Source organism: Aquarana catesbeiana, linkage group LG07 (assembly GCF_042186555.1).
Source record: "Aquarana catesbeiana isolate 2022-GZ linkage group LG07, ASM4218655v1, whole genome shotgun sequence".
NCBI lineage: Eukaryota > Metazoa > Chordata > Amphibia > Anura > Ranidae > Aquarana > Aquarana catesbeiana.
The window spans coordinates 156,744,770-156,769,951 of NC_133330.1; the positions used below are offsets into that span (position 1 = coordinate 156,744,770).

Below are 25,182 nucleotides of genomic sequence, written 5' to 3' on the forward strand. Positions count from 1 at the left end.
TCGCCAACAAAGTCTCTGTATCTTGTATGGCCTCTAATGTCCCCCCATTAGCCTCCAAATGGTCCAATACACCTTGGTCCTGTGTTGGTGAATCCTGTTTGTCAATGTCCGCTAATGGGTTTCCTACTCCGGGGTTTAATTGACCCTGTTCCTTGGCCCCCACTTCCTCCCCATTCTTCCTGGGGCTCCGTCCACCACCCGGGGAGCAGTGTACGGTCTCCTACCGTACACTGCGGGACCTTCTCCTGTCGCCTGGGTATCAGGTTTCTTCGTCAGGATCCCCCGCTTCATTCTCTCCATGCCACCGGTGGCGTTAGCTCCACTGCGCTTCCTTGCGTCCTGTCTCCCTGCTTGTCGTCCCTCTCCGTGCTCGGGGGTATGGCGTGACAAGTAGGCTCGGATGCCATCCATTGAGCTCCGTCCCCTTCCTGCTGGCTGTAGTGCGGCTTGTCTGTGAGTTGTCATATTCAGCTGGGCAGCCGCTCAGCTGGTTGCTTGTGGAATCAGGCCGGGAACGAGGAGGATGGTGGAGCACTCCCTCATACACACTGGTCGGTAGTTCAGCTGGTTGCTTGTGAACTCAGCCCGGGAACAGCGAGGGGGTAGAGCACACACGCGCTGGTCTGCAGTTCAGCTGATTGCTTGTGAGATCAGCCTGGGAACACGGAGGGGGGTGGAGCACTCACTCACACACGCTCACTCATCCCGTCCGACGACACGATTTCTTTACAATAAATGGTTATTTCTTTTTCACAGATACGTGCCTATGTGTTTTACTTCAAAAAGGACAGTTTGTTTGCGAGTAGGCAGGTACGTTTCAAAAATACAATGTCAAATTAACAAGGGACACCAACACCAACCAACCTCTTTGAGGTTCAAAAATACAAGATAATAATAGTGTTGTGGTAACTTGACACAAAACGAAAAAAAATTATGGAGATCACAAAAAAAAAAAAAAAAAAGATCTGGATATAAAAAAAACACTATAAACAAAAATTCTAAACATTATTATAGGGATCTGACAAAAAAAAAATTATTCATGAGATCACAAGAAATAATAAAGAAATAATTTTTTCAGACCTCTATCAGCAGCAAAACAACTTCATTATTCTAGCATTCTAAAGAAGAAAAGAATGCGCTGCATTTAAAAGATTAAAAAATTTGCAGCGTGACGAATGTGCTATCTCCATTATGAATGCTAGTTTTACCAGACCGAGCACTTCCATCTCGTAATTGATTCAGAGCATGCGTGGAACTTTGTGCATCGGAATTGTAAACACACGATTGGAATTTACGAGAACGGATTTTGTTGTCGGAAAATTTAAGATCCAGATCTCAAATTTTGTTTGGCGGAAATTCCGACAGAAAATGTCCGATGGAGCCCACACACGGTCGGAATTTCCGACAACAAGCTCCCATCGAACATTTGTTGTCGGAAATTCCTTCCATTACTGTGTAAATGTTCCGGTTGGTGTTGTAGAAATATGAATGTATGTTAAAGTGGAACTAAATGCTCTCAATTAACATTAAAGTGGTTGTAAACCCTAGAAAAAAAAATAAATAAATAAAACAAAAAAAAACACCTGCAAGACAAAGGCATAATGGGCTAGTATGCATTGCATAGTAGCTCATTATAAAGAAGTCACTTTAGATCGAAGCCCCCGCAGCAGTCTCGGCACACTGCTCTGCCCGGCGACATGTCTCCCAGAATTATTTCCGGGTATCGCGGGCTCTGGCGCTGTGATTGGCCAGAGCTGCGATGATGTCAACAACACGAATCAGCCATGGGCTTTCACTGTATTTATGGTCCTCAATGTTGTCGGTCTCTTTGTGCTTCTTCACAAGAGCTTAAACAGCACATATTGAATCCCCAATCTGCATTGAAAGCTTTACCTGGGAGAGAATTTACTGATGCAGTAGAACTACCTTGTGTCTTGTTGCTCTGCTCAGTCTTGCCATGGTGTTTGACCTGTGACATGAAACTGTCTTCCACAACCTCCCCTTAGCAGCAGAGTTTGGCTGTTCCTCGCCCAATTTTAAGCAACCTATACAGCATTTGTTTGTTTCAGGTAATGACTGTGTTCCAACCCACTCAAGAAATTGATGATCATTGGCACCTGCTTGGTAAATTTGGTTAATCATACACCTGCACACTTTGTACACTTGCACAAAGTCAGGGATTGTGTAGGATTTGAGTCAGGTGTAAGAAGGGTAGTCACACCAAATATTGATTTGATTTAGATTTTTCTTCTGTTCACTCCCTTTGCATTTTGTAAAATTATAGAAACAATTATACTATAATTTTTTTAAAGCATTCTTACTTTACAGCATTCCTTCACACTAGAACTGCACGATTTTGGCTAAAATGAGAATCACAATTTTTTTGCTTAAAATAAAGCTCACGATTCTCGCAGTGTACAAAAAATTGGGATAACTTTACTGTTTAGATTTTTTTTTAATTGATTAAAGTGTATTTTTTGCAATTGCGTTTAAAAGACTGCTGCGCAAATACGGTGTGACATAAAATATTGCAACAACCACCATTCTCTAGGGTCTCTGCTAAAAAGAATATATCATGTTTGGGTGCGCCAAGTAATTTTCTAGCAGAAAAAGATTTTTACTTGCAAGCAGCAAATGTCAGAAAAGGTTTGGTCTTTAAATGGTTAAACTTGGCAGGCGTGTTATGATTAAAGTTGGCAGGCTGCCTGGATTTTTATTTTATTTTTTCCAGCTGTGAGAATTCTCTGCACTTGTTAGAAAGAATCGTGACATTCTGTTTTGAGGATCGAGAAGGGAAAAAGATCGCGATTACGATTCTTAATGATTAATCGTGCAGCTCTACTTCACACCAGCCTAAAACTTTTGCACAGTGCTGATGTGTGTTTGTTAAGCCATAACACTTCTGATGAATATACAGGCAGCATCCTAAAAAAAAGAACACAAGGACAGTGGGGTCTATTATTTTCCCCCTTTTAAGAATTTTTATTGCCAGACAACAAAGCATCAAATTACATACATGGCCTATCGCATAGCTATACGGAACATATAACAAAGATCTACAGCTAAACGAACAGTCTCGGCAATGACCACTGTAGAGAGCAATGTAATGGACTGTAAAAATAAGCCAGGTAGCATTATTTAACCCAAGCCTAGCAGGGTTTATCTTTAATGTTTATTGAGACTGTTCTACCTAATGATCCAATAATCAAACCTTACCGTGTTACCTTAATAATTCAAAGAAAGCATAAAAGGCACAAAAAACTAAAATTGGTCTTTAAAAAAAGGTCTTTAACCACTTAAGGACTGGAAGGATTTGCTCCCTTAATGATCGGGCCGTTTTTTGCGATACGGCACTGCGTTGCTTTAACTGACAATTGCCCGGTCTTGCAACGTTTCCCCAAACAAAAAAAAAGTCCTTTTTTTCCCCCACAAAAAGAGCTTTCTTTTGGTGGTATATGATCACCTCTGCGGTTTTTATTTTTTGCACTATAAACAAAAAAAGAGCGACAATTTTGAAAAAAACACAATATTTTTTACTATAATAAATATCCAAAAAAATTAAAAAAAAAAAACACAAAATTTCTTCATCAGTTTAAGCCAATATGTATTTTTCTACATATTTTTGGTAAAACAAATAAAATAAAAATCGCAATAAGCGTATATTTATTGGTTTGTGCAAAAAATATAGCGTCTACAAAATATGGGATTGTTATTTTTTTTTTTAGTAATGGGAGAGATCTTCGATTTTTAGCGGGACTTCGACATTGCGGCGGACAGATCGGACACTTTTTTGGGGATACTGACAATTATACAGCAATCAGTGCTATAAAAATGCACAGATTACTGTGTAAATGTCACTGGCAGGGAAGGGGTTAACATTAGGGGGCAAGCAAGGGGTTAACTGTGTTTCCTCATGTGTGCACGTGCCTGCTATGACTCTTAAAGAAGCTGACGTACTAGTACTGCGATTCTCCGGAACGAGCCGACCTGCCGCTGTATAATGACGGCGGCTGGTCGGCAATTGGTTAAAATGTATCAACATGTTACTTACTGAAAGAACAAAGTGAACATCTACCTATACAAAAAATTGTTAGCTGCTATGATATCAAATAGACAAAAAAAACACAAACTCGGCTTTATTAAGGTAGCAATAAAAACACTTCAATGGTCAAACTCCACTGTGGCCGCTCTCCTGACCACCACCGTAAGATTCCGACAAGGGAGGGGAGCCGTGGATGCTTATACTGGCTGCCCGGATCCTGGCAGCACATCCGAGACTGCTGACAACCACACATGGCGTGTGGATCCTACCGCGCATGCGTCTGATCCGGCCCGTGTTCTGCCAAAACAGCCAACTCGCCAAAATCTCCAACCACGTCACTTCCGGTGACTCTCCAGCAGCAGTAATTGCAGGTTTTGACGACTTGGCTGTTTTCACAGAACACCGGCAGCGTATACACTTCAGTACATGACAAGTTGGTTGTTTTGACAGCTAAGGAGTAAAAGGTTGTCACTGCATTGGAGGCAGCCATGTTGGTTATACTAACGGGCGGACTAACAATGTCCACTCATTATATTGTGTACCGTAGTGTATACGCTGTCAAGTCGTCAAAATCTGCAATTAATGCTGCAAGTGACGTGTTTGGATATTTTAGCGAATTGGCTGTTTTGGCAGAACACCAGCACTGCGCTCCATACACTAACCCACACGAGTGGGAGACGGGAGGAGAGCTGGCGCCACAAGGTTGACATGACAACACGTCCACGGCTCCCCTCCCTTGTTACAGCTACAGTGGAGTGTTTTTATGCTGAATCACTCTTCATACAAAATGTGTTTGACCATTGAAGTGTTTTTACTGCTACCTTAATAAAGCGGAGTTACACTGGAGTGGCTTTGCGCTCTCTTTTTTGCGTTTTTGTCTAGATGTGTTCCTGCCACCCCAAGGATTTGTAGAGAGCAGCAGTACCCTTGTGGCTTGTCTTTCCCACACTCTCATAAACAGCGTGTAACAAACAAGTTATTTATAAAATGGTGTATCGCTTTATGTATCAATATTATAAACACATGTGCAAACCAAAATTTGAAATAAAATAGTGAAACACTTTGTCCCACACCTGCACTTATGTCAATCTCACTATAAATGCATGTGCACAACCACAATCATTATAAACGCATGTGCAAACCAAAATATGAAAATAAAATTGTGAATTTTTACAGACAATTTCAAATGTCGCGGAGACCCACTTTGTGTCTTACTTTATTTTTATTTTATTTATTTCAGGTACTTATATAGTGCTGTCAATTTACGCAGCGCTATACATATACATTATACATTCACATCAGTCCCTACACCCTCAAGGAGCTTACAGTCTAAGGTCCCTAAGTCACATTCATACATACTAGGGCCAATTTGGACAGGATCCAATTAACCTATCAGCATGTCTTTGGAGTGTGGGGGGAAGCTGGAGTACCCGGAGGAAACCCACGCAGACACTGGGAGAACCTGCAAGCTCCAGGCAGGTAGGGTCGTGGTCGGGATTCGAACCAGCGACCCTTCTTACTGCTAGGCGAGAGTGCTACTCACTACACCACTGTGCCGCCCCAATTATAAGGAACTTCCAAGAATATTAATCAAATGATTGTTACACCCTTCAGCTGAATATCTGGAAGAGATTAGAGGTCTATCATTTTGTCTAAAAAAGGACACAAAGTGCATTTAACCATACATAATATGTAGGGTCCTACAAGTAAGGTGAGAGCACCTCTGATGGGGAACACAGCACATATATAAGGATTAATAATCTTGGAAGTTCCCTATAAAGAAGGACACTGGGTGTTTTGAGATTTCAATTGGACTGGGAGTTTAGTGTTTTCACACAGAGTTTGAAATTAAGAGACTCTAAATTTTTATTTGATTTACATGCACTTATGATTCAACTTTTGAAGTTTTGAGGTCGTATTATGGGTACAGTGCGAAAGAGCACATGAGAGTGTGGGATTAAATATTTCACAATTTTATTTTTATATTTTGGTTTGCACATGCGTTTATAATTAAGGTTGGACACATGCATTATAATCAGTATGACGAATAAGAGCGGGAGTGGGACAAAGTGTTTTATTTGAAATTTTGGTTTGCACATGCATTTATAATATTGATACATCAAGCGCTACACCATTTTATAAAAAAAGAAAATCTACCTATCCCACCACTACCTCTCTCACGTTTTTTTTAAGTTTAGAACAGGAATATGCCTAAAAGGCTTAAAAATATTTTCTAAGTGATGCAGCCTCTCTTTCCATGTCTTCTTCTGTTCTCCATTTGTCTGGGCAGTCCTCTCTTTCCTTGTCATGTTCTTGCAAAATTTCATAAACTTTATCATTTCTTTCAAAATCTCCAGGTTTTCTGGGTAGAATGTGCACATGAACATGATTGACAGTCTGTCCGGCATCTGGACCATCCTGGATTGAAATGGTTAAAGAGGTGCCACCAAAGTGGGTCTCCACGACATTCGAAACTCTTTGTACCGAGTTAAAAAGGTCACCAACTTCTTCAGGCCACAGGTCCCTAAAACGTTCTGCAGGTCGTAGGGGACAAACCAGTACATGCCCAGGTACCACTGGCTTTCTATTCACAAAGGCAAAGGACAATTCAGTCTTCAAGAAGATAACTGATGGTTTAATGAGATGTTTACCAAACCCCAAGGACATTATATTTCTATTTTTCAAGTGTATCTTTTTTAGCGGTGATGTGGTGATGAAGCACAGTTGATGTTTCCAGATACACAATTAATTTTAGCAATTCAAAATCTGCAAAACAAAGAATTATTAGCAGATATATTGATATCACAAAAATGAAGGTAAACCTTTTTTTTATGCATAAGTGCACAAATTAGTTATAAATGTCACCCATCGTACACTGCATCATTTAAGGCAGCTCATAGATGATTTGATTTTCTTTCCTTCCACCACAGTGTTGAGTTGGGGGGGCACTAGGAGCCTTCCGGGCCAGTAGAACACAATGATTGCTGCTAGTGGATATAGCCGATGTCAGTAATTGAAGGTAAAAGAAAATATAGGCTGCTTGTACCCAATTTGATATGTCATCCCACTCATACATGGATCGAATTTCGTCCGGTCCCTGCGGAACTTCGATCCATGTATGGCAGGCTTAAGTCCGAAATTTTGGATGGATAGCCTAATCTGAGTTTTAGCACATTTTCTTTCTGTCTTAACATCCTTAAAGTGGTTGTAAACTCTCCTATTTTTTCACCCTAATGCATCCTGTGCATTAAGGTGAAAAAACACCGGGCAGTGACCAGCCCCCCAGCCCCATTTTACTTACCTGAGCCCTGTAATTCCCTCGGCGGAGACGTGCTCTTCCCCTCTCCAGAGGGTCCCGGCTCTTGATTGGATAGCTTGATAGCAGTGCATCCATTGGCTCCCACTGCTGTCAATCAAATCCAATGACGCGAGCGCTGGGGGGCGGGGCCGAGTCCGGCATTCGTGTCTACGGATGCAAATGCTGGACTCGGGTGCGTGCCCGCAAGGTAACCCCCTGGGAGTGCACCTCTCCTAGGGGTTATCTGATGTGGGGGGGAGCCGCGAGAGCCGCCGGAGGACCCCAGAAGACGAGGTTTGGGGCCACTCTGCGCAAAACGAGCTGCACAGTGGAGGTAAGTATATGTTTGTTATTTAAAAAAAAAAAAACCCTTACAATCACTTTAACTACTTATAGACCAAGCCTCTTTTTGAGATCCGTTGTTTAAATCAGTTTTTTTGCTAGAAAATTCCTTAGAACATACACACTGTTAAGAAAAAATAAGAAAACAGTAAAGTTAGCCCATTTTTTTTTTTAAATGTAAAATATGATGTTACGCCGAGTAAACTGATACCCAACATGTCATGCTTCAAATTTGCGTCTCTTCGCGGAATAGCGACAAACTTTGACCCTTAAAAATCTTCATAGGCAATGTTTAAAAAATTCTACAGGTTACCAGTTTTGAGTTACAGAGGAAGTCTTTTGCTAAAATTATTGCTCTCACTCTAACAATCACGGTGGTACCTCACATGTGTGGTTTGAACACCGTTTTCAAATGCGGGTGCGACATATGTATGCGTTCGCCTCTGCGCACAAACTCGACGGGACAGGGCGCTTTAAAAATAATTTTATCTTATTTATTTTACTTTTTTTTTTACACTGTCCATTTCAAAAAAAAAAAATTTGGGTCACTTTTATTCCTATTAAAAGGAATGTAAACATCCCCGGTAATAGAAAAAAAGCATGACAGAACCTCTTAAATGTGAGATCTGGGGTCAAAGAGACCTCAGATCTCACATTTACACTTAAAATGGTTGTAAACTCTTACACACCACTTTTACCTACAGGTAAGCCTATAATAAGGCTTACCTGTTGGCAGGGACGTAGATAAGGGGGAGGGCTGGGGGTTGAACCCCCCCAGAGCGTCAGTGCAGATTGCAGAAGAAGTAGCTATGTGTGCTCTAACTAGTGACACCAGTTGCGCCGCCATCGCCGCACTCGGCACTAACTCACAGACACACTGTTGTGTGCTGCCTGAGCCTGGCATGCTATTACACCGTCCAACCACTGGGGCACGCTGGCCCAGGCTATTTGGCTCGGATTAGGCTGAGGGAGGCTCTGTCAGGAGGTTCTGTCAGGAGGGAGAGGCGGGGCCGGGAGCTCCACTGATGCTCTGAGCCTGCCCTGCCCCGCCCCACCCCATGCAGCCTGTATGTGCTCGGAGGCTCGGAGCAGAGAAACCCAGTGGGACCGCCTCCCCCAGCCCACTGGGAGCAGGAGGTGAGCCTGGCTGGCCAGGTAGGTGTTTCCTCCCATATAAAGTGCCTGTAGATTCACTGTTATGCTAAACCCTCCCTTACATTGTCGTTTAAGCCCCCCCCCCCCGTATAGCTGTGCATTGCTGAAAAGGTAACATTTTAAAAATAGCTACTTGATCATCTCCTGTAGTCCATCCGCAGTCTCTGCTCATCTCCTGTAGTCCATCCGCAGTCTCTGCTCATCTCCTGTAGTCCATCCGCAGTCTCTGCTCATCTCCTGTAGTCCATCCGCAGTCTCTGCTCATCTCCTGTAGTCCATCCGCAGTCTCTGCTCATCTCCTGTAGTCCATCCGCAGTCTCTGCTCATCTCCTGTAGTCCATCCGCAGTCTCTGCTCATCTCCTGTAGTCCATCCGCAGTCTCTGCTCATCTCCTGTAGTCCATCCGCAGTCTCTGCTCATCTCCTGTAGTCCATCCGCAGTCTCTGCTCATCTCCTGTAGTCCATCCGCAGTCTCTGCTCATCTCCTGTAGTCCATCCGCAGTCTCTGCTCATCTCCTGTAGTCCATCCGCAGTCTCTGCTCATCTCCTGTAGTCCATCCGCAGTCTCTGCTCATCTCCTGTAGTCCATCCGCAGTCTCTGCTCATCTCCTGTAGTCCATCTGCAGTCTCTGCTTATCTCTTGTAGTCCATCCGCAATCTCTGCTTATCTCCTTTAGTCCATCCGCAGTCTCTGCTTATCTCCTGTAGTCCATTCGCAGTCTCTGCTTATCTCCTGTAATCCATCCGCAGTCACTGGTTATCTGCTTAAATCTATCCGCATTCTCTGATTATTTCCTCTTATCTATCCACAGTCATTGGTTGTCTCCTGTAATCTATCCGCAGTCTTTGATTATCTCCTGTAATCCATCTGCAGTCTCTGACAGTGCATTTGGCTTGTGGCTGCGGCAACTGTGACATCAATGGGAAAGTTTAACGGGGACGTGAAGCCAAGCATTGATGTCAGGGCAATGTGTAGTCAATGATGCAGCTGCTATATTCATTCAGAGGTAGGTGGTAAAGGGTTGGTTCTGTTTAATCATCTCCATTCAGATTGACTGCGGCTTTTAAAGCATGCAACTTCATCAGAAATCGCACAATTAAAATTTCAGGTGTGGCTTGAAAGATATCAGTGCGGCTTCATGTACAGATGTCTATGCAAGTTGCACCTGAAATTACCAAAAGATGTGCAGGAACTCTTTCAGATAGGTGCGGCATTTGAACATGGCCATTGCTGGCAATAGGGTGCGACTTGTCATGTGACAGGTCAACAAGTTGCGTCAATGTGAATGGGGGCTTAGCCATTCTTATACTCAATCTGGTCATGCCCACTACTCTCCCAGCACGCCTAACAGATTTTTTTCTTCATCTGTATCCCAGGATGGCTGGTATTTTTTCACACTGCTGTAATCTCTAGCAACCAATCAGTAAGCGGTAATGATAAGCAGTAATCTATAACTACCAATCAGTGAACAGTAATAATGTGCAATAACCTCTAGCAACGAATCAGTGAGCAGTAATGATGTGTAGTAACCTCTAGCAACCACTCAGCAAGCAGAAATGATGAGCTGTAACCTCTAGCAACTAATCAGTGAGCCGTAACCTCTGGCAACCAATCGGCAAGCAGAAATGATTCACTGTAATCTCTAGCAAATAATCAGTGAGCCATAATGTGTGCTGTAAACTCTGACTGCCAATCACAATCACTGTCTGATCTGCCGCAGTAAACTAATTTTGAAAAATGTTTGCCCAGGGACCATTTAATTTTAACCGCTTGTCGACCAGTCGCCGCAGTTATACTGCGGCAGGTTGGCACAGCTGCACAAATCGCCATAGCTATATGTCGGCTCTTTAAGACGCCATAGCAGGCGCGCACCCACAGCGTGTCCCCGGAGCCGTTGATTGTGCCCGGCGGGCGCGATGTCCACTGGGCACCGGCGATAGCTCGTCACAATCCAAGAATGGGGATGTGTGTGTGTAAACACACAAATCCCGGTTCTCTCAGGGGAGAGGCAACAGATCGTGTGTTTATACTAAATATGAACACCGATTGGTCTCCTCCCCATGTCAGTCCCATCCCCCCTACAGTTAGAACACACCTAGGGAACACAGTTAACCCCTTGATCGTCCCCTAGTGTTAACCCCTTCCCCGCCAGTGACATTTATACAGTAATCAGTGGTTACTTTTAGCTCTGATCGCTGTATAAATGTCAATGGTTCCAAAATAGTGTCAAAAGTGTCTGATCTGTCCGCCGCAATCTCGCAATCACCGCCATTACTAGTAAAAAAAAAATAATAATAAAAATGACATAAATAGATTCCCTATTTTGTAGACGCTATAACTTTTGCTCAAACCAATCAATATATGCCTATTGCGGGGTTTTTTTTACCAAAAATATGTAGAAGAATACATATTGGCCTAAATTAATGAAGAAATTTGTTTACTTTTTTGGGGGGATATTATAGCAAAAAGTACAAAATATTATGTTTTTTTTTCAAAAATTGTCATTCTTTTTGTTTATAGCATAAGAAATAAAAACCGCAGGGGTGATCAAATGCCACCAAAAGAAAGCTCTATTTGTGGGAAAAAAGGACATACATTTTGTTTGGGTACCACATTACACGACCATGCAATTGTCAGTTAAAGCGATGCAGTGAAGTACTGCAAAAAATGGCCTGGTCAGGAAGGGGGCAAATCCTTCTGGGGCTGAAGTGGTTAAAGGTCAGGAGGGCATACACAGATACACTGGGGGGGGGGGATCAGGAGGGCATACACAGATACACTGGGGGGGGGGGGAATCAGGAGGGCATACACAGATACACTGGGGGGGGGGGGAATCAGGGGGGCATACACAGATACACTGGGGGGGGGGGATCAGGAGGGCATACACAGATACACTGGGGGGGGGGGGGGGGGAATCAGGAGGGCACACACTGATACACTGGGGGGGGGGGGGTGGATCAGGAGGGCATACACTGATACACTGGGGGGGGGATCAGGAGGGCATACACTGATACACTGGGGGGGGGATCAGGAGGGCATACACTGATACACTGGGGGGGGGGGGGGATCAGGAGGGCATACACTGATACACTGGGGGGAATCAGGAGGGCATACACTGATACACTGGGGGGGGGGGAGAATCAGGAGGGCATACACAGATACACTGGGGGGGGAGGGGATCAGGAGGGCATACACAGATACACTGGGTGGGGGGGGGAATCAGGAGGGCGTACACTGATACATGGGGGGGGGGGATGAGGAGGGCATACACAGATACACTGGGGGGGGGGGATCAGGAAGGCATACACAGATACACTGGGGGGGATCAGGAAGGCATACACAGATACACTGGGGGAGGGGGAATCAGGAGGGCATACACAGATACACTGGGGGAGGGGGATCAGGAGGGCGTACACAGATACACTGGGGGAGGGGATCAGGAGGGCGTACACTGATACACTGGGGGTGGGGGGGAATCAGGAGGGCATACACAGATACACTGGGGGGGGGGAATCAGGAGGGCATACACAGATACACTGGGGGGGATCAGGAGGGCATACACAGATACACTGGGGGGGGGGGATCAGGAGGGAATACACAGATACACTGGGGGGGGGTGGGATCAGGAGGGAATACACAGATACACTGGGGGGGGGGGATCAGGAGGGAATACACAGATACACTGGGGGGGATCAGGAGGGCATACACTGATACACTGGGGGGGGGAAATCAGGAGGGCATACACTGATACACTGGGGGGGGGGGAATCAGGAGGGCATACACAGATACACTGGGGGGGGGGGAATCAGGAGGGCATACACTGATACATTGGGGGGGGGGGGGATCAGGAGGGCATACACAGATACACTGGGGGGGAGAATCAGGAGGGCATACACTGATACACTGGGGGGGAGAATCAGGAGGGCATACACTGATACACTGGGGGGGAGAATCAGGAGGGCATACACAGATACACTGGGGGGGGGGGGGAGAATCAGGAGGGCATACACAGATACACTGGGGGGGGAGGGGATCAGGAGGGCATACACAGATACACTGGGTGGGGGGGGGAATCAGGAGGGCGTACACTGATACATGGGGGGGGGGGATGAGGAGGGCATACACAGATACACTGGGGGGGGGGGGGATCAGGAAGGCATACACAGATACACTGGGGGGGATCAGGAAGGCATACACAGATACACTGGGGGAGGGGGAATCAGGAGGGCATACACAGATACACTGGGGGAGGGGGATCAGGAGGGCGTACACAGATACACTGGGGGAGGGGATCAGGAGGGCGTACACTGATACACTGGGGGCGGGGGGGGAATCAGGAGGGCATACACAGATACACTGGGGGGGGGGGAATCAGGAGGGCATACACAGATACACTGGGGGGGATCAGGAGGGCATACACAGATACACTGGGGGGGGGGGGGGGGATCAGGAGGGAATACACAGATACACTGGGGGGGGTGGGATCAGGAGGGAATACACAGATACACTGGGGGGGGGGGGGGATCAGGAGGGAATACACAGATACACTGGGGGGGATCAGGAGGGCATACACTGATACACTGGGGGGGGAAATCAGGAGGGCATACACTGATACACTGGGGGGGGGGGAATCAGGAGGGCATACACAGATACACTGGGGGGGGGGGAGAATCAGGAGGGCGTACACTGATACATTGGGGGGGGGGGGGGATCAGGAGGGCATACACAGATACACTGGGGGGGAGAATCAGGAGGGCATACACTGATACACTGGGGGGGAGAATCAGGAGGGCATACACTGATACACTGGGGGGGAGAATCAGGAGGGCATACACAGATACACTGGGGGGGGGGGGACAGGAGGGCATACACAGATACACCGGGGGGGGGGGGATCAGGAGGGCATACACAGATGGGGGGGGATCAGGAGGGCATACACTGATACACTGGGGGGGGGGGGGGAATCAGGAGGGCGTACACAGATACACTGGGGGGGGGGATCAGGAGGGCATACACAGATACACTGGGGGGGGGGGGATCAGGAGGGCATACACAGATAGACTGGGGGGGGGGAATCAGGAGGGCATACACAGATAGACTGGGGGGGGGGAATCAGGAGGGCATACACAGATACACTGGGGGGGTGGGATCAGGAGGGCATACACAGATACACTGGGGGGGGGGGGGAGAATCAGGAGGGCGTACACTGATACACTGGGGAGGGGGGGGATCAGGAGGGCATACACTGATACACTGGGGGGGGGGGGGGAATCAGGAGGGCATACACTGATACACTGGGGGGGGAATCAGGAGGGCATACACTGATACACGGGGGGGGGGGGGGGGAATCAGGAGGGCATACACTGATACACTGGGGGGGGGGGATCAGGAGGGCATACACTGATACACTGGGGGGGGGGTCAGGAGGGCATACACAGATACACTGGGGGGGAATCAGGAGGGCATACACCAGGGGGCAGTCATAATCTTTTAATGAGTTCAATTTCTCACTTGTCATGAAAAGAAGATGAAGATCTCATTTGTCATCTAACAGCACCTCTATGCTAAGCTAAGCTGCAGTAACTCAGCAGACTCAGCATAGAGGTGCCTGTAAACAAATCCACAATGTGGTGCTAGCAGCAGAGCTCACCTCCAGGAACTTTCACACGGCTCTCTCTGCTCAGCAGCTGCACACATTTCCCTCTTCCAGACGAGCGTGATCTCGGGGAAAAGGCACATCCCCATCCCGCCCACTCAAACAGCAGCCTGCAGGAGAGAGGCTGAAGAACTGCAGGGGGAGGTACAGGGGGTGGAGAGTGCAGTCCCGAGGTTTCTAAGCCTTAATTCATGCTTAGAATGGCCGCAGATCTGGTTACCCGGGGCGCGCTCAGCCTCAGTCTTCAATATTTTCTCGGGGGTGCAATTGCCCTGTTGCCCCCCCCTGGATCCGCCCCTGATCTTGCATCCTATCAGTCTTTTGATGTAATGGTTTAACCGCTTGCCGACCGGCTGCCGTCATTTTACTGCGGCAGGTCGGCACGATCCCGCAAATCGGTGTAGCTATAGGTTGGCTCGCAGGATCGGGATAGCAGGCACGCGATCGCCCACTGCACAGCGGGTGTGCCGATGCTCGTAGCCGACGGTCACGATGACCGCCGGCCATGAGCGATCACCAGCAGGAGAGACAGAACAGGGACAAGTGTGTGTAAACACACACTTCCCTGTTCTGAGAGGAGTGACAGATTGTGCGTTCCTATTAGCTAGGAACCACAATCCGTCACTTACTCTAGTCAGTCCCCTCCCCCTTCAGTTCGAAACAACACACACTAGGGAACACAGTTAACCCCTAGTGTTAACCCCTTCCCTGCCAGTGACATTTATACAGTAATCAGTGCATTTTTATAGCACTGATCGCTGTATGAATGCCAATGGTACCAAAAATGTGTCAAAAATATAAAAATAAAAATATAAAGCAACAATCGCTATACATACTTTTTCTGCAACCAATCCAGTCCAGTCTCCAGTAGGACTGGGGAAAAAAAGCGATTTAAATCTTGAATCGAGTTGAGAGGTCAAATCGGTTCAAAAATTTAAGCAAATCGATTTTTTTTTTTCACTGCACCGGTCCTGAGGAGCCGCAGGCAAGAGTTTTTAGGCGAGGCCGCGGCTTCGGCCTAGTCCGTGAGGCCGGACGCCGTGGACTAGGCCGAAGCCTCGCCTAACAACTCCTGCCTGCAGCTCCCCAGAACCAGCGCTGACACCGCGCCGGTACTGAGGAGCTGTGGGCAGGAGTTTTTAGGTGAGGCCGCGGCTTCGGCCTAGTCCAAGAGGCCGGACGCCGCAGACTAGGCCTAAGCCTCGCCTAACAACTCCTGCCTGCAGCTCCCCAGAACCAGCGCTGACACCGCGCCGGTACTGAGGAGCTGCGGGCAGGAGTTTTTATGTGAGGCCGCGGCTTCAGCCTATTCCGCGAGGCCGGACGCCGCAGACTAGGCCGAAGCCACGGCTTCGCCTAAAAACTCCTGCTCGCAGCTCCTCAGGACCATCGCAGATTTTTTTTTTTTAGAAAATCTCACAGCCCTAGTCTCCAGCGGCAGATGCTGTGTGGAAGAGACAGCCGACAACGGGTGGGAAATGCCTGGGAAGTGACGTCACACCATAGACTTACTATGGGGCTTCCATTGTCAGCTGCCTCTTCTGCACCCACCTACACAGAAAAGCCGCCACTGACAGTTCATTGTGGGACCGGATCAGCTGCAGAAAAGATATGTATAGTGATTTTTGCTTTAAAGAGTTAGATTAGTCTTAGAATGTGGCTGCCAGTAGATTTAGAGTTAGTTTTAGGCTGAACTTCTATCTTTTTTTTTTTGGCTTTTTCACCTGTATTGTCATCTAGTAATCATGCCAATAACACACTTTGTCCTAGGGTAACAACGCTCACTCACCATATTTTATCTATAGAAAAGCATCATTATCACTCTAGAACAAGGTATGTGGTAGGACAAATAAACACATCCCCCTCTCCATTAGGCTGCATTCACATTTAGTAGTCGCATAAATGCATTTTTTTTTTTCTGCACGACACATAGGGCACATCATTTGAATGGGCTCCCCTAAACATGCTAAAGAAGCTCCTGCTTTTAGGCGTAGAGCTTTGCCCATTTGGTGGCCACATTTGGGGTGCCATTAACAAGGAATGGCATTGCAACTTGTGTACACGCAATGTGCAGCTATGAATGGAGCCTTAGGGATGAAACATACAAGGGATGTGTATGTGCAGCTGCAGGGCATGCCTCTGCCTATGATTGGCTGTTTGCTTCCTGGTGGATTAGCTTAGGCTCATCCCTGCTCTCTATAACATAATGTGAGATGTTCTGAACTTCCCAGGGGTGACTTGAGAGGGCTTATTGCATTTAAGATAATTGATCTAGCCACTATAACAAAATTAATTTCATATTTGATATTATATTTATATATTAAAGAGAAGTATGGGAATTGAAAAAAAAACTAGCATACATACTAATCCAGGTGGATGAAGCGTCAGTCCGATGCTGCATCATCCCCCACTGCCTCGAAGACTGAGAACTGAGCAATCAATGAACGCTGATCGCTCAGTTCTCGGTCTTCAGTGGGAAAAGAGCTGGTGATTGTCATTCACGGGCCCTCTGCTCCGCCCCTCTAGCTGTGGAGGGGGCAAGAGCGACTAGTTCAGTCTCCCAGCAGCAGGTCAGGTATCTTGGTGGATCCCAACATAAAAGTAGGGATCAATCCAGTGTCTGGACCAGCTGAATGGTCTCAGCCAGCAGCGGACTTTAGCTAAAGAGCTTTGGGCCTACTCATTTAAAGCAGTTGTAAATCTTGATTTTTTTTTTTTTTAAAACATAGTACACTTACCTGCTCTGTGCAAAGGGTTTCGCTTAGAGCTGCTCCAAACCTCCTCTTCTGGGTTCCCCCACTGGTGCTCTAGGCTCCTCCTCTTCTCAGCGCACCACCATAGGAAGCTGCTATCTATGGGGTCGCACCTGCAGACTTGCTCCTGAGCCAGGCTGTGTGCATCAATAGGCACACAAAGAGCAGCTCGCCACCACCCCCTCACAAGATTTCATTGACAGCAGCAGGAGCCAATGGCTTCCGTTGGTCTCACCGAGCCCTGTGAGGAGAGGAAGAGAGAGCAGTACTGCACTCAGGCACAACGCTGGATCGAGATATACCTCAGGTAAGTATTAAAGGAGGTGAGGGGGTGATACAAATACTGGGACATGTTTTACCTCAATGCAAGGAATGTATTAACGTAAAAAAATGTCCTGCCTTTACAACCACTTTAACAGACTAATGGGGATCAAATAGAAGTTCATTGGTAAAACTTACATACATAATTCCTCTTTTTTTTGGTGAACCTTGTTCTGTTCCTATCCCTGTGTAAATCAACACAAAGCCAACCTACTATGTCTAAATAAGGCGTCAGTAGAGATTTCATTCTCCTACCTGTCAGTGTCCTGTTATAATGCGCTCAGGATCTGTTACTGTCCTGACTATACAGCAAACTTCACTGGGAATTTGTGTTCTGTTGTGCCCCAGTCACCTGCACACAAGCTCAGTCCCTGCACATTGCACACAGTCAAACACTCAGGCTACTTCCTGGTTTGTGTCACGTGATGTTAACATCATCCGTCCCATCATGCGTCTTCCTTTAAAGGAACATACTTCTGAGTCCATAGTGTGCTCATTTTATTGATAAAGTGTAAATGGCATTACAGCAACAAACATATGCTGAATATACTTTTTCCCCAGTCTCTGGATGACATGCAGATGAAAAACAGTGTTGTTGGTTCCACACTGCCACAATGTCTGTACACACAATCTGATTAGAACGGATTCTTTTGGCAGGTTCTTCCTCAGTAGATAATCCTTTCCTAAGCCCTCGTTCACACTGAACATGGGTTTGAAATCATTCAAGTTCAGCTGAACTCGCACAATTTCAAACCCACATTTCAGTGAGAGTTCAGGGCTGATTTGAAAGACGTGTACAGGTTCATGCACAGAAGTTGGCAAAAGTAGTGCTTTTGGAAAATGCAAAGTCGAACCAACTGAGACAGTGCTGTTGCCAGCAATAGGCTGAGTTTTGGCATATGATTTGACAGGTCAAATCGCCCCAAAGTGAACGGGGGCTTAGGGGGAGATTTATTAAAACTGGAGTGGAAAGAATCTGGTGCAGCTGCACGTAATAACCAATCTGCTTCTGACTTCAGCTTGTTCAACTAAACGTTGCCAATAAGGCCCCTTTCACACGATCGGACCGTTCAGGTCCGCCTGTCAGTTTTGACGGCGGACCTGAACGGGCGCTCCATGTTAGCCTATGGAGCGACGGATGTCAGCAGAGACATGTCCGCTGACATCCGACACGGTCCGATCCGCTAAAAGCAGACGGATGGCCCTACGTCCAGATCCGTCGCTGGCAGATCGGATCAGGTGAGATCTGACGAAAACGGACATGCTGTCCGTTTTCATCCGATCCCTCCATAGGCAGCAGCGGCGCCTGACAAGCCCGTCCCCGCTCAGTGAGCAGAGAGGGACCTGTCATCCGCCGGCTCAGCGGAGATCAATGGACTGATCTTCCGCTGAGCTGGCGGGCTTCGTGGAAACGGAGTCCGCCTCGTGTGAATGAGGCCTAAAACCTAGAAGTTGATTGGTTACTATGCACAGCTGCACCAGATTGTGTGTGCACCAGTTTTAGTAAATCTCCCCCTAAATCACTCTGTTGTCTATTTTTCCATTAATAACAAGTATGGGATTTACTCTTTTTGTGAATCATACTTACCTAGCTTACCTGTGACATCAGCCGACAGAAAACGAGTCACAGGAGTGCAAAACAGACTGTACTCCTGTGATCCACAGGAGAAGTACAGCCAAATGAGCTTTGGCTATACTTCTCCTTTAGCCGATTTCTGACTATGTCATGCAGACATACTGCGGCACAATGGCTCTCCTGGGCGAAATCCCGTATGAGTATCTCTCCTCTGACAGCACAAATCCCTGTGCTGTCAGAGGAGAGGAGCCATATCGTTTGTTCTTACTAAGTAGGAAAAACTATATGTCTCCTCTCCTAGTCAATCTTATAACCATACAGTTAGAACACACTGAGGGAACACACAATTAACCTCTTGATCGCCCCCTAGTGTTAACCCCTTCCCTGCCAGTGACATTTACACAGTAATCAGTGCATTTTTATAGCACTGATCGCTGTATAAATGCCAATGATCCCAAAAAAGTGTCAAATGTCTCCAATCTGTCTGTCGCAATGTCGCAGTAACCCTAAAAATCGCAGATTGCCGCCATTACTAGTAAAAAAAAAAATTAATAATAAAAATGCCATAAATCTTTCCCATAGTTTGCAGACGCTATATTTTTTGCGCAAACCAATCAATATACGCTTATTGCGATTTTGTATACCAAAAATATGTAGAAGAATATATATTGGCCTAAAATATGTGTTTTTTTTTTTTTAATTGGGGATATTTATTATAGCAAAAAGTAAAATATATTGTTTTTTTTTTTCAAAATTGTCCCTCTTTTTTGTTTATAGCGCAAAAAATAAAAACTGCAGGAGGTGATCAAATACCACCAAAAGAAAGCTCTATTTGTGGGAAAAAAAGGACGCAAATTCTGTTTGGGTACAGCGTCAAACAACCACGCAATTGTCAATTAAAGCGACGCAGTGCCAAATCTGGTCAGGAAGGGAGTAAAATCTTCTGGGGCTGAAGTGGTTAAATAATTTCTTACTGTGTTTTATGCCTGCCTTTTTGCATGAGCGATGCGTGTTAGTTGCTGTCATCTGCACTGCTCTATACACACAACAAATCCCAAGGTCCATATTCCATTTAAAGAGCAAGCAAGGGTGGCAACATTCCTACCAGAACTGAGACATGGGCAGGGCAGGAAGGGCATGTGCCCTGAGCGCTGCGGAAGGGAGAGGGCACACTCTAGCAGCTCCCTTCTCCATGCTTTTCACTGACAGGAGTGACTGCAGTTTTATTCCTGTCAGCACAGCTTTTTTTCAGCTGGAGCGTGGCAGTGCTGGGTACCTCCATCTCGAACACTAGGCCTGCTCTTACCACTGTCATTTGTTCTAAAAGCAGAAACAGGATTCTGTTTATGAGTGACAGCATGCCCCAAGTGACAGCACCTCCTCAGTGCAGAAGGAGCTGCTGCCAGGAGGCTGGGCTGTCATGCTACATAGCAGAGAACACTTACACCCAACATGACAGCTCAGCCTCCTGTCAGCTGCTCCTCCTGCACTGAGGACTGGGTAAGTAGCGGGGGGTAGATGGGGTAGCAGTGTGGTGTGGGGAGCTGAGTGTGGGGAGCTGAATGTGGGGAACTATGGACAGTGACACCCCTCCCTTCCCCACTGGGACCGAGAAGGACGGCTCGAGATCCAGGTCCATGAGTGGAGACAGCCCGGCATTTCAACAATGAGCGGGGGTGACCAGGACAGTGACACCAATTGAGACTGACACAAGAAGTGGGCGGGCAGTAAATCAGTAGGACCAGAAACCAGGTAGCAGGAACGGATACCGGGAGTGTCAGGAGAGGCGGCGGGTAAGTGAAACCACAGACCAAAGGGGGGTGTGTGTAACAGGCAGTCTGAGAGGCAGCGGAACAGGCAGACCAGGGGAGAGTAAAGGTGCAGGCAAACCCTATAGGGGACTGTGACAGGAGACTGAGTTCCTGAGTGTGGCTGAGCAGCTGTTGGGTGTTGCTAAGCGACTGAGCAGCTGTTGAGTATCTGTGTATTGTTGCGTACCTGTGTATTGTGGGAGTATTCTGAGACTTGTGAGTACCTGTGTATAGTGAGTACCTGTGTATAGTGAGTACCTGTGTATTGTGAGTACCTGTGTATTGTGAGTACCTGTGTATTGTGAGTGTGGGGCGTACCTGAGTGTTGGGAGTACCTGGGTATTGTGAGTACCTGTGTATTGTGAGTACCTGAGTGTGTCAGTTTGTGTGTGTTGTGAGTATCTGAGTGTTGTGTGTATCTGAGTAGTATGTGTGGATCGTTAGTACCTGTGTATTGTGTGTACCTGTGTATTGTGAGTGCACGTGGGCAATGAGTACATGAGTGCTGCGAGTGCACGTGGACTGCGAATGCATGTGGGCTGTGAGTACAAGTGGGCGGTGAGTACCTGTGTAATGTATTGTTGAGTATTAGTGCCAGGAAGCTAGTTTTTAGTTCATTTGGACAGGGTATAATCCCTAATCCTCATTAAATTAGTAGGTACGATGCCCGGCAGGTGTGGATATGCGGCTCGGTGTACATCTTGTGGCATGTATGCGTTCCTTGCTCATCTGATCGAGGGCGAATACTGCTGTGCAAATTGTAAGCACATTGTTTCCCTGGAAGCCCAGATTCTGAATCTAGGGAAGCAACTGTCAGCACTGAGAAGACCCTCCATACTAAAGGAGAGCTGGGACCGTACCCGGAAGGTGCTGGCAGGGGCCAGCACAGAGGCGGATGGAGACAAAAAGGTGTGGGCACTAAAAAAGTGTAGATGGGTTACAGTCAGGAAGGGTAGAGGGAAAAGTGCCAGGGAGGCCGATCCTGGGCTGGAACATCCCAATAAATACGCCCCATTGGGTGACATTGGTGAAACCAGTCAGGGAGCAGCACTGCTGGAGCTGAGGGACTCCCCTAGCTGCCGGGGGAAGAACTTCTCCAGTGAGAGTGGGGGGGGGAGTGAAGGGAAAGGAAAGACGGATTCTGGTGGTAGGGGACTCAATTCTTAGAAAGACAGAGAGGTCAATCTGTGACAAAGACCTGTCTACCGGCACTCGGGTTCGGTACATCACGGATCTGGTGGACAGATTACTGGGAGGGACTGGGGAAGACCCAGCTGTCATGGTGCAAGTTGGTACCAATGACAAAGTCAGAGGCAGATGGAGTATCCTAAAGAACGATTTTAGGGACTTAGGAGCTAAATTGAGGAAAAGGACCTCCAAGGTAGTATTCTCAGAAATACTCCCGGTACCTCGAGCCACACCAGAAAGGCAGAGGGAGATTAGGGAAGTAAACAAGTGGCTGAGCAGCTGGTGTAGTAAGGAGGGGTTTGGGTTCCTGGAGAACTGGGCCGACTTCTCAGTCGGTCACCAGTTCTATAGAAGGGACGGACTGCACCTAAATGAGAAGGGTGCTGGAAGTGCAGATGGCCGAAAAGAGGGGCTTTTAAACTAGGTGTTAGAAAAGTTTTAAATGTTTATTGTGTGACTATTGGAAAAACTATTAGAAAAACAATAACCCTGAGACTTTTCTTAAGATGACTTCTGAGCACATTGTTGTATTAACTTGCTGTATCGTTTGCTTTAACTAACTCCATAGTAAGTTGTAGGATGATTAGGCTTAACCATATATGGTAGAACAAGAATGTACAGGAAACACTAATTAGCAAAATAAAGTACCATTTTGTACCAGGCACGCTATCTGTGTTTCCTCAGCCAATAGAAGCATTATAGCTATATTATAGTAGGTATTAGGAGGGGGGATGTGCATCTCTGTTTGATTCTTACTGCATCTTTTGGCTTTTAAGCATCATCCATTTGTGTGACACATCTGAAATAAATTATCTGCTTTTCAATACATCTGGAGTTCGACTGATCACAAGAGGAGAGTAATCCTAACATTTTTGGTCCTCCGAGCCGGAACCAATAAGTGCATTTTGGGTCAGATGGTCCCGACAAAAACTTTGGTGAGTATTGGACCTCAAAGCTCACTGAGAATTAAAAGTCCCCCCACTCAACGTTAGTGGTGAAATAGGGGCAGGGGCCTGAGACCCAGATCCACTGTCTGGTTTCGAACTTCGTGATCCAGTCCTCCTGGTGTTTGAGAGGTAAGATAATTTAACTTCTTAATTAACTTCTTAATTATCTCTAAGAGTCCTTTCTTCTCTTTCTGTTTGATTCTGGTTCAATATGTTGTAATTGCCGACACTAGTATTGATTTTATAATATCTTAATAATCCAGTGTGCGAAGACAGAGACACTTGGGAGCGTTGTCTAAGGTAAAAAATTGCGTTACCCGCTGTCCAGGACAGATAAAAAAAAGATTTGAGGTATACCGAACGTCAGAGGGTGAATGCCTGACGTCATCGTCGGAGGTGGATTGCCCGACGATGTAAGCGCTTAAGTGATCTAGAAAGATCACAAGACTAACTTTCTTCTGTGTGTTTAGTTTCTCCTTTCTCATGTTTAACCTTTCAGTTGATGCTGTAAACTTATTGAAAAAAAAAAACAAAAAAACAACAGTACTGCAGAGACAAGTTAATTATTTTTTGATTCTCCCTATAGTGTGGGGAGTGATGATATTCTTACACTTCTTGTATTCCTATTGTTACCGTGGGCTGAGGGTCACTATACCAGTGTTTTATAGGTAAATGAGAGACCCGTCTGGCGCTGACAATGGGGAATAGTCTCTGTAAAAGAATGTTTTGTGCCTGCTTATGAGGCTGCTGTGTTCCTAATGTGCCAAGTGGGAGACTGGAACTCCTCTTTAAGGACACAGGGCTTTATAGGGAAGTTTGGATTCAATAGTAAACTAACTGTAAAAGTGTCAGGATTTGATGGATAAATTTAAATTGTTAGGACCCAAAGATCAAAAAAGGTATGGGTTGATAATAGGAGTTTAAATAACCAGCAAAAAATCTTTATTCACATCTCATGTTCTGTGTGCCTGTAAAATTTGTGTTGTAGCCTGTTTGCCTATCAGTGACAGATTGGGAGCTAGCAGAGAAGCAGGAAAATTTAGAAAAGCTTAAAGAGATACTTGGTTTAATTGTCTTATGGCTTCGCTCTGTAAGGCAGCCAACACCTTGCTAGCCAATGTATTAAGCAGATAAATATGTAAAATACCAGGTGACATTGCACTATATGGCCCATGGGGATTGGACCGGAGCCGGCGTCTTGGATTATTGCACCGTCTCAGGTAAAACTGGACAACATTGTCTGGGAGACTATGCTACATCTGGGCCGCCTGCTCGGGGACAACCTTCGGTTGGACTCATAGGAACCAAACAGTTGGAGCTGCAACTTCAGGTAAAGGTGATCCAATAGCCATATCACTGATGGGTCTAGCAAAAGAATTAGTCCAGACGCAAGTGTGATCAAATGTTTAACAAATATTTGAGAAGCAGAAAAATAGCTAAGTATGGCTGAGTAAAAAAATAAATAAATAAGTGCGAGAAATCATCACAGGGGGATTAAAGCCTGCAGTTTCTCACCCCCTCCCCTCATGTGAATCTCCTGTATTACACGAGGGAGTGAATTGCTCCTTCGTTTAAAATTCCTGTGTGAGAGATTGTGTCTGTAAAAAAAGTTAACTCTTGACCAGCTATGACAATACAGAAGGGTTATATTGTAAATATTGAAACTGAGCATAAAAAAAAAAAAAAAAAAAAAAAAAAAAAAAGGTACACTGATAACACCAGGGTGCTTTATTATTTTAGCATGCCTTGGTGTTAAAGGAAGCACATGGTAGAAATTGTTGATGGTTTTGAGGAGGTAGATGGGAGACATGAAGGTGGATTACACTGTGGAGTGAACAGAATGTTGTGGAGTTGTCAAGTGGCTTGATGAATGCGAGAAAAGGAAAGGCTGAGAATGTTTTGATTACTTTAAATGTGTCGAGTCCAGAGACAGTATGTGACTGAGTGCTAATTTTACTGCCATAAGGAAATAGGGATTTGAATGGGCTTTGCTAAGAGAAGCGTGCAGTAGTTTTAAAGGCCCAGAGAGAGGAGAGAAGGGAATACAACAGACTGGATGCTTGTATAGCACAAAAATGATGGTCAAGAAGCT

At 46.1% G+C, this 25,182-nt stretch overlaps 1 protein-coding gene across 2 annotated transcripts; it reads right to left on the minus strand.

Moving 5' to 3' along the window:
• Positions 1–2,943: 2,943 nt before the first annotated feature.
• On the minus strand, positions 2,944–18,012 carry FHIT (fragile histidine triad diadenosine triphosphatase). Of its 2 annotated transcripts, XM_073592761.1 has the most exons (3): positions 17,824–18,012; positions 17,233–17,488; positions 2,944–6,808 (listed from the first exon to the last, which is right to left on the minus strand). In XM_073592761.1, the coding sequence occupies exon 3, from the start codon at positions 6,707–6,709 to the stop codon at positions 6,263–6,265; it is 447 nt and encodes a 148-aa protein (XP_073448862.1). In that variant the 5' UTR covers positions 6,710–6,808; positions 17,233–17,488; positions 17,824–18,012; the 3' UTR covers positions 2,944–6,262. The 2 variants fall into 2 exon arrangements, with proteins under 2 accessions (XP_073448862.1, XP_073448861.1); XM_073592760.1 differs by lacking the exon at positions 17,233–17,488.
• Between the last annotated feature and the right edge of the window lie 7,170 nt (positions 18,013–25,182).

What these genes read in the sequence shown, in the direction of transcription:
- FHIT (XM_073592760.1), bottom strand. Translation starts at nt 6,709, where the DNA reads ATGTCCTTGGGGTTTGGTAAACATCTCATTAAACCATCAGTTATCTTC.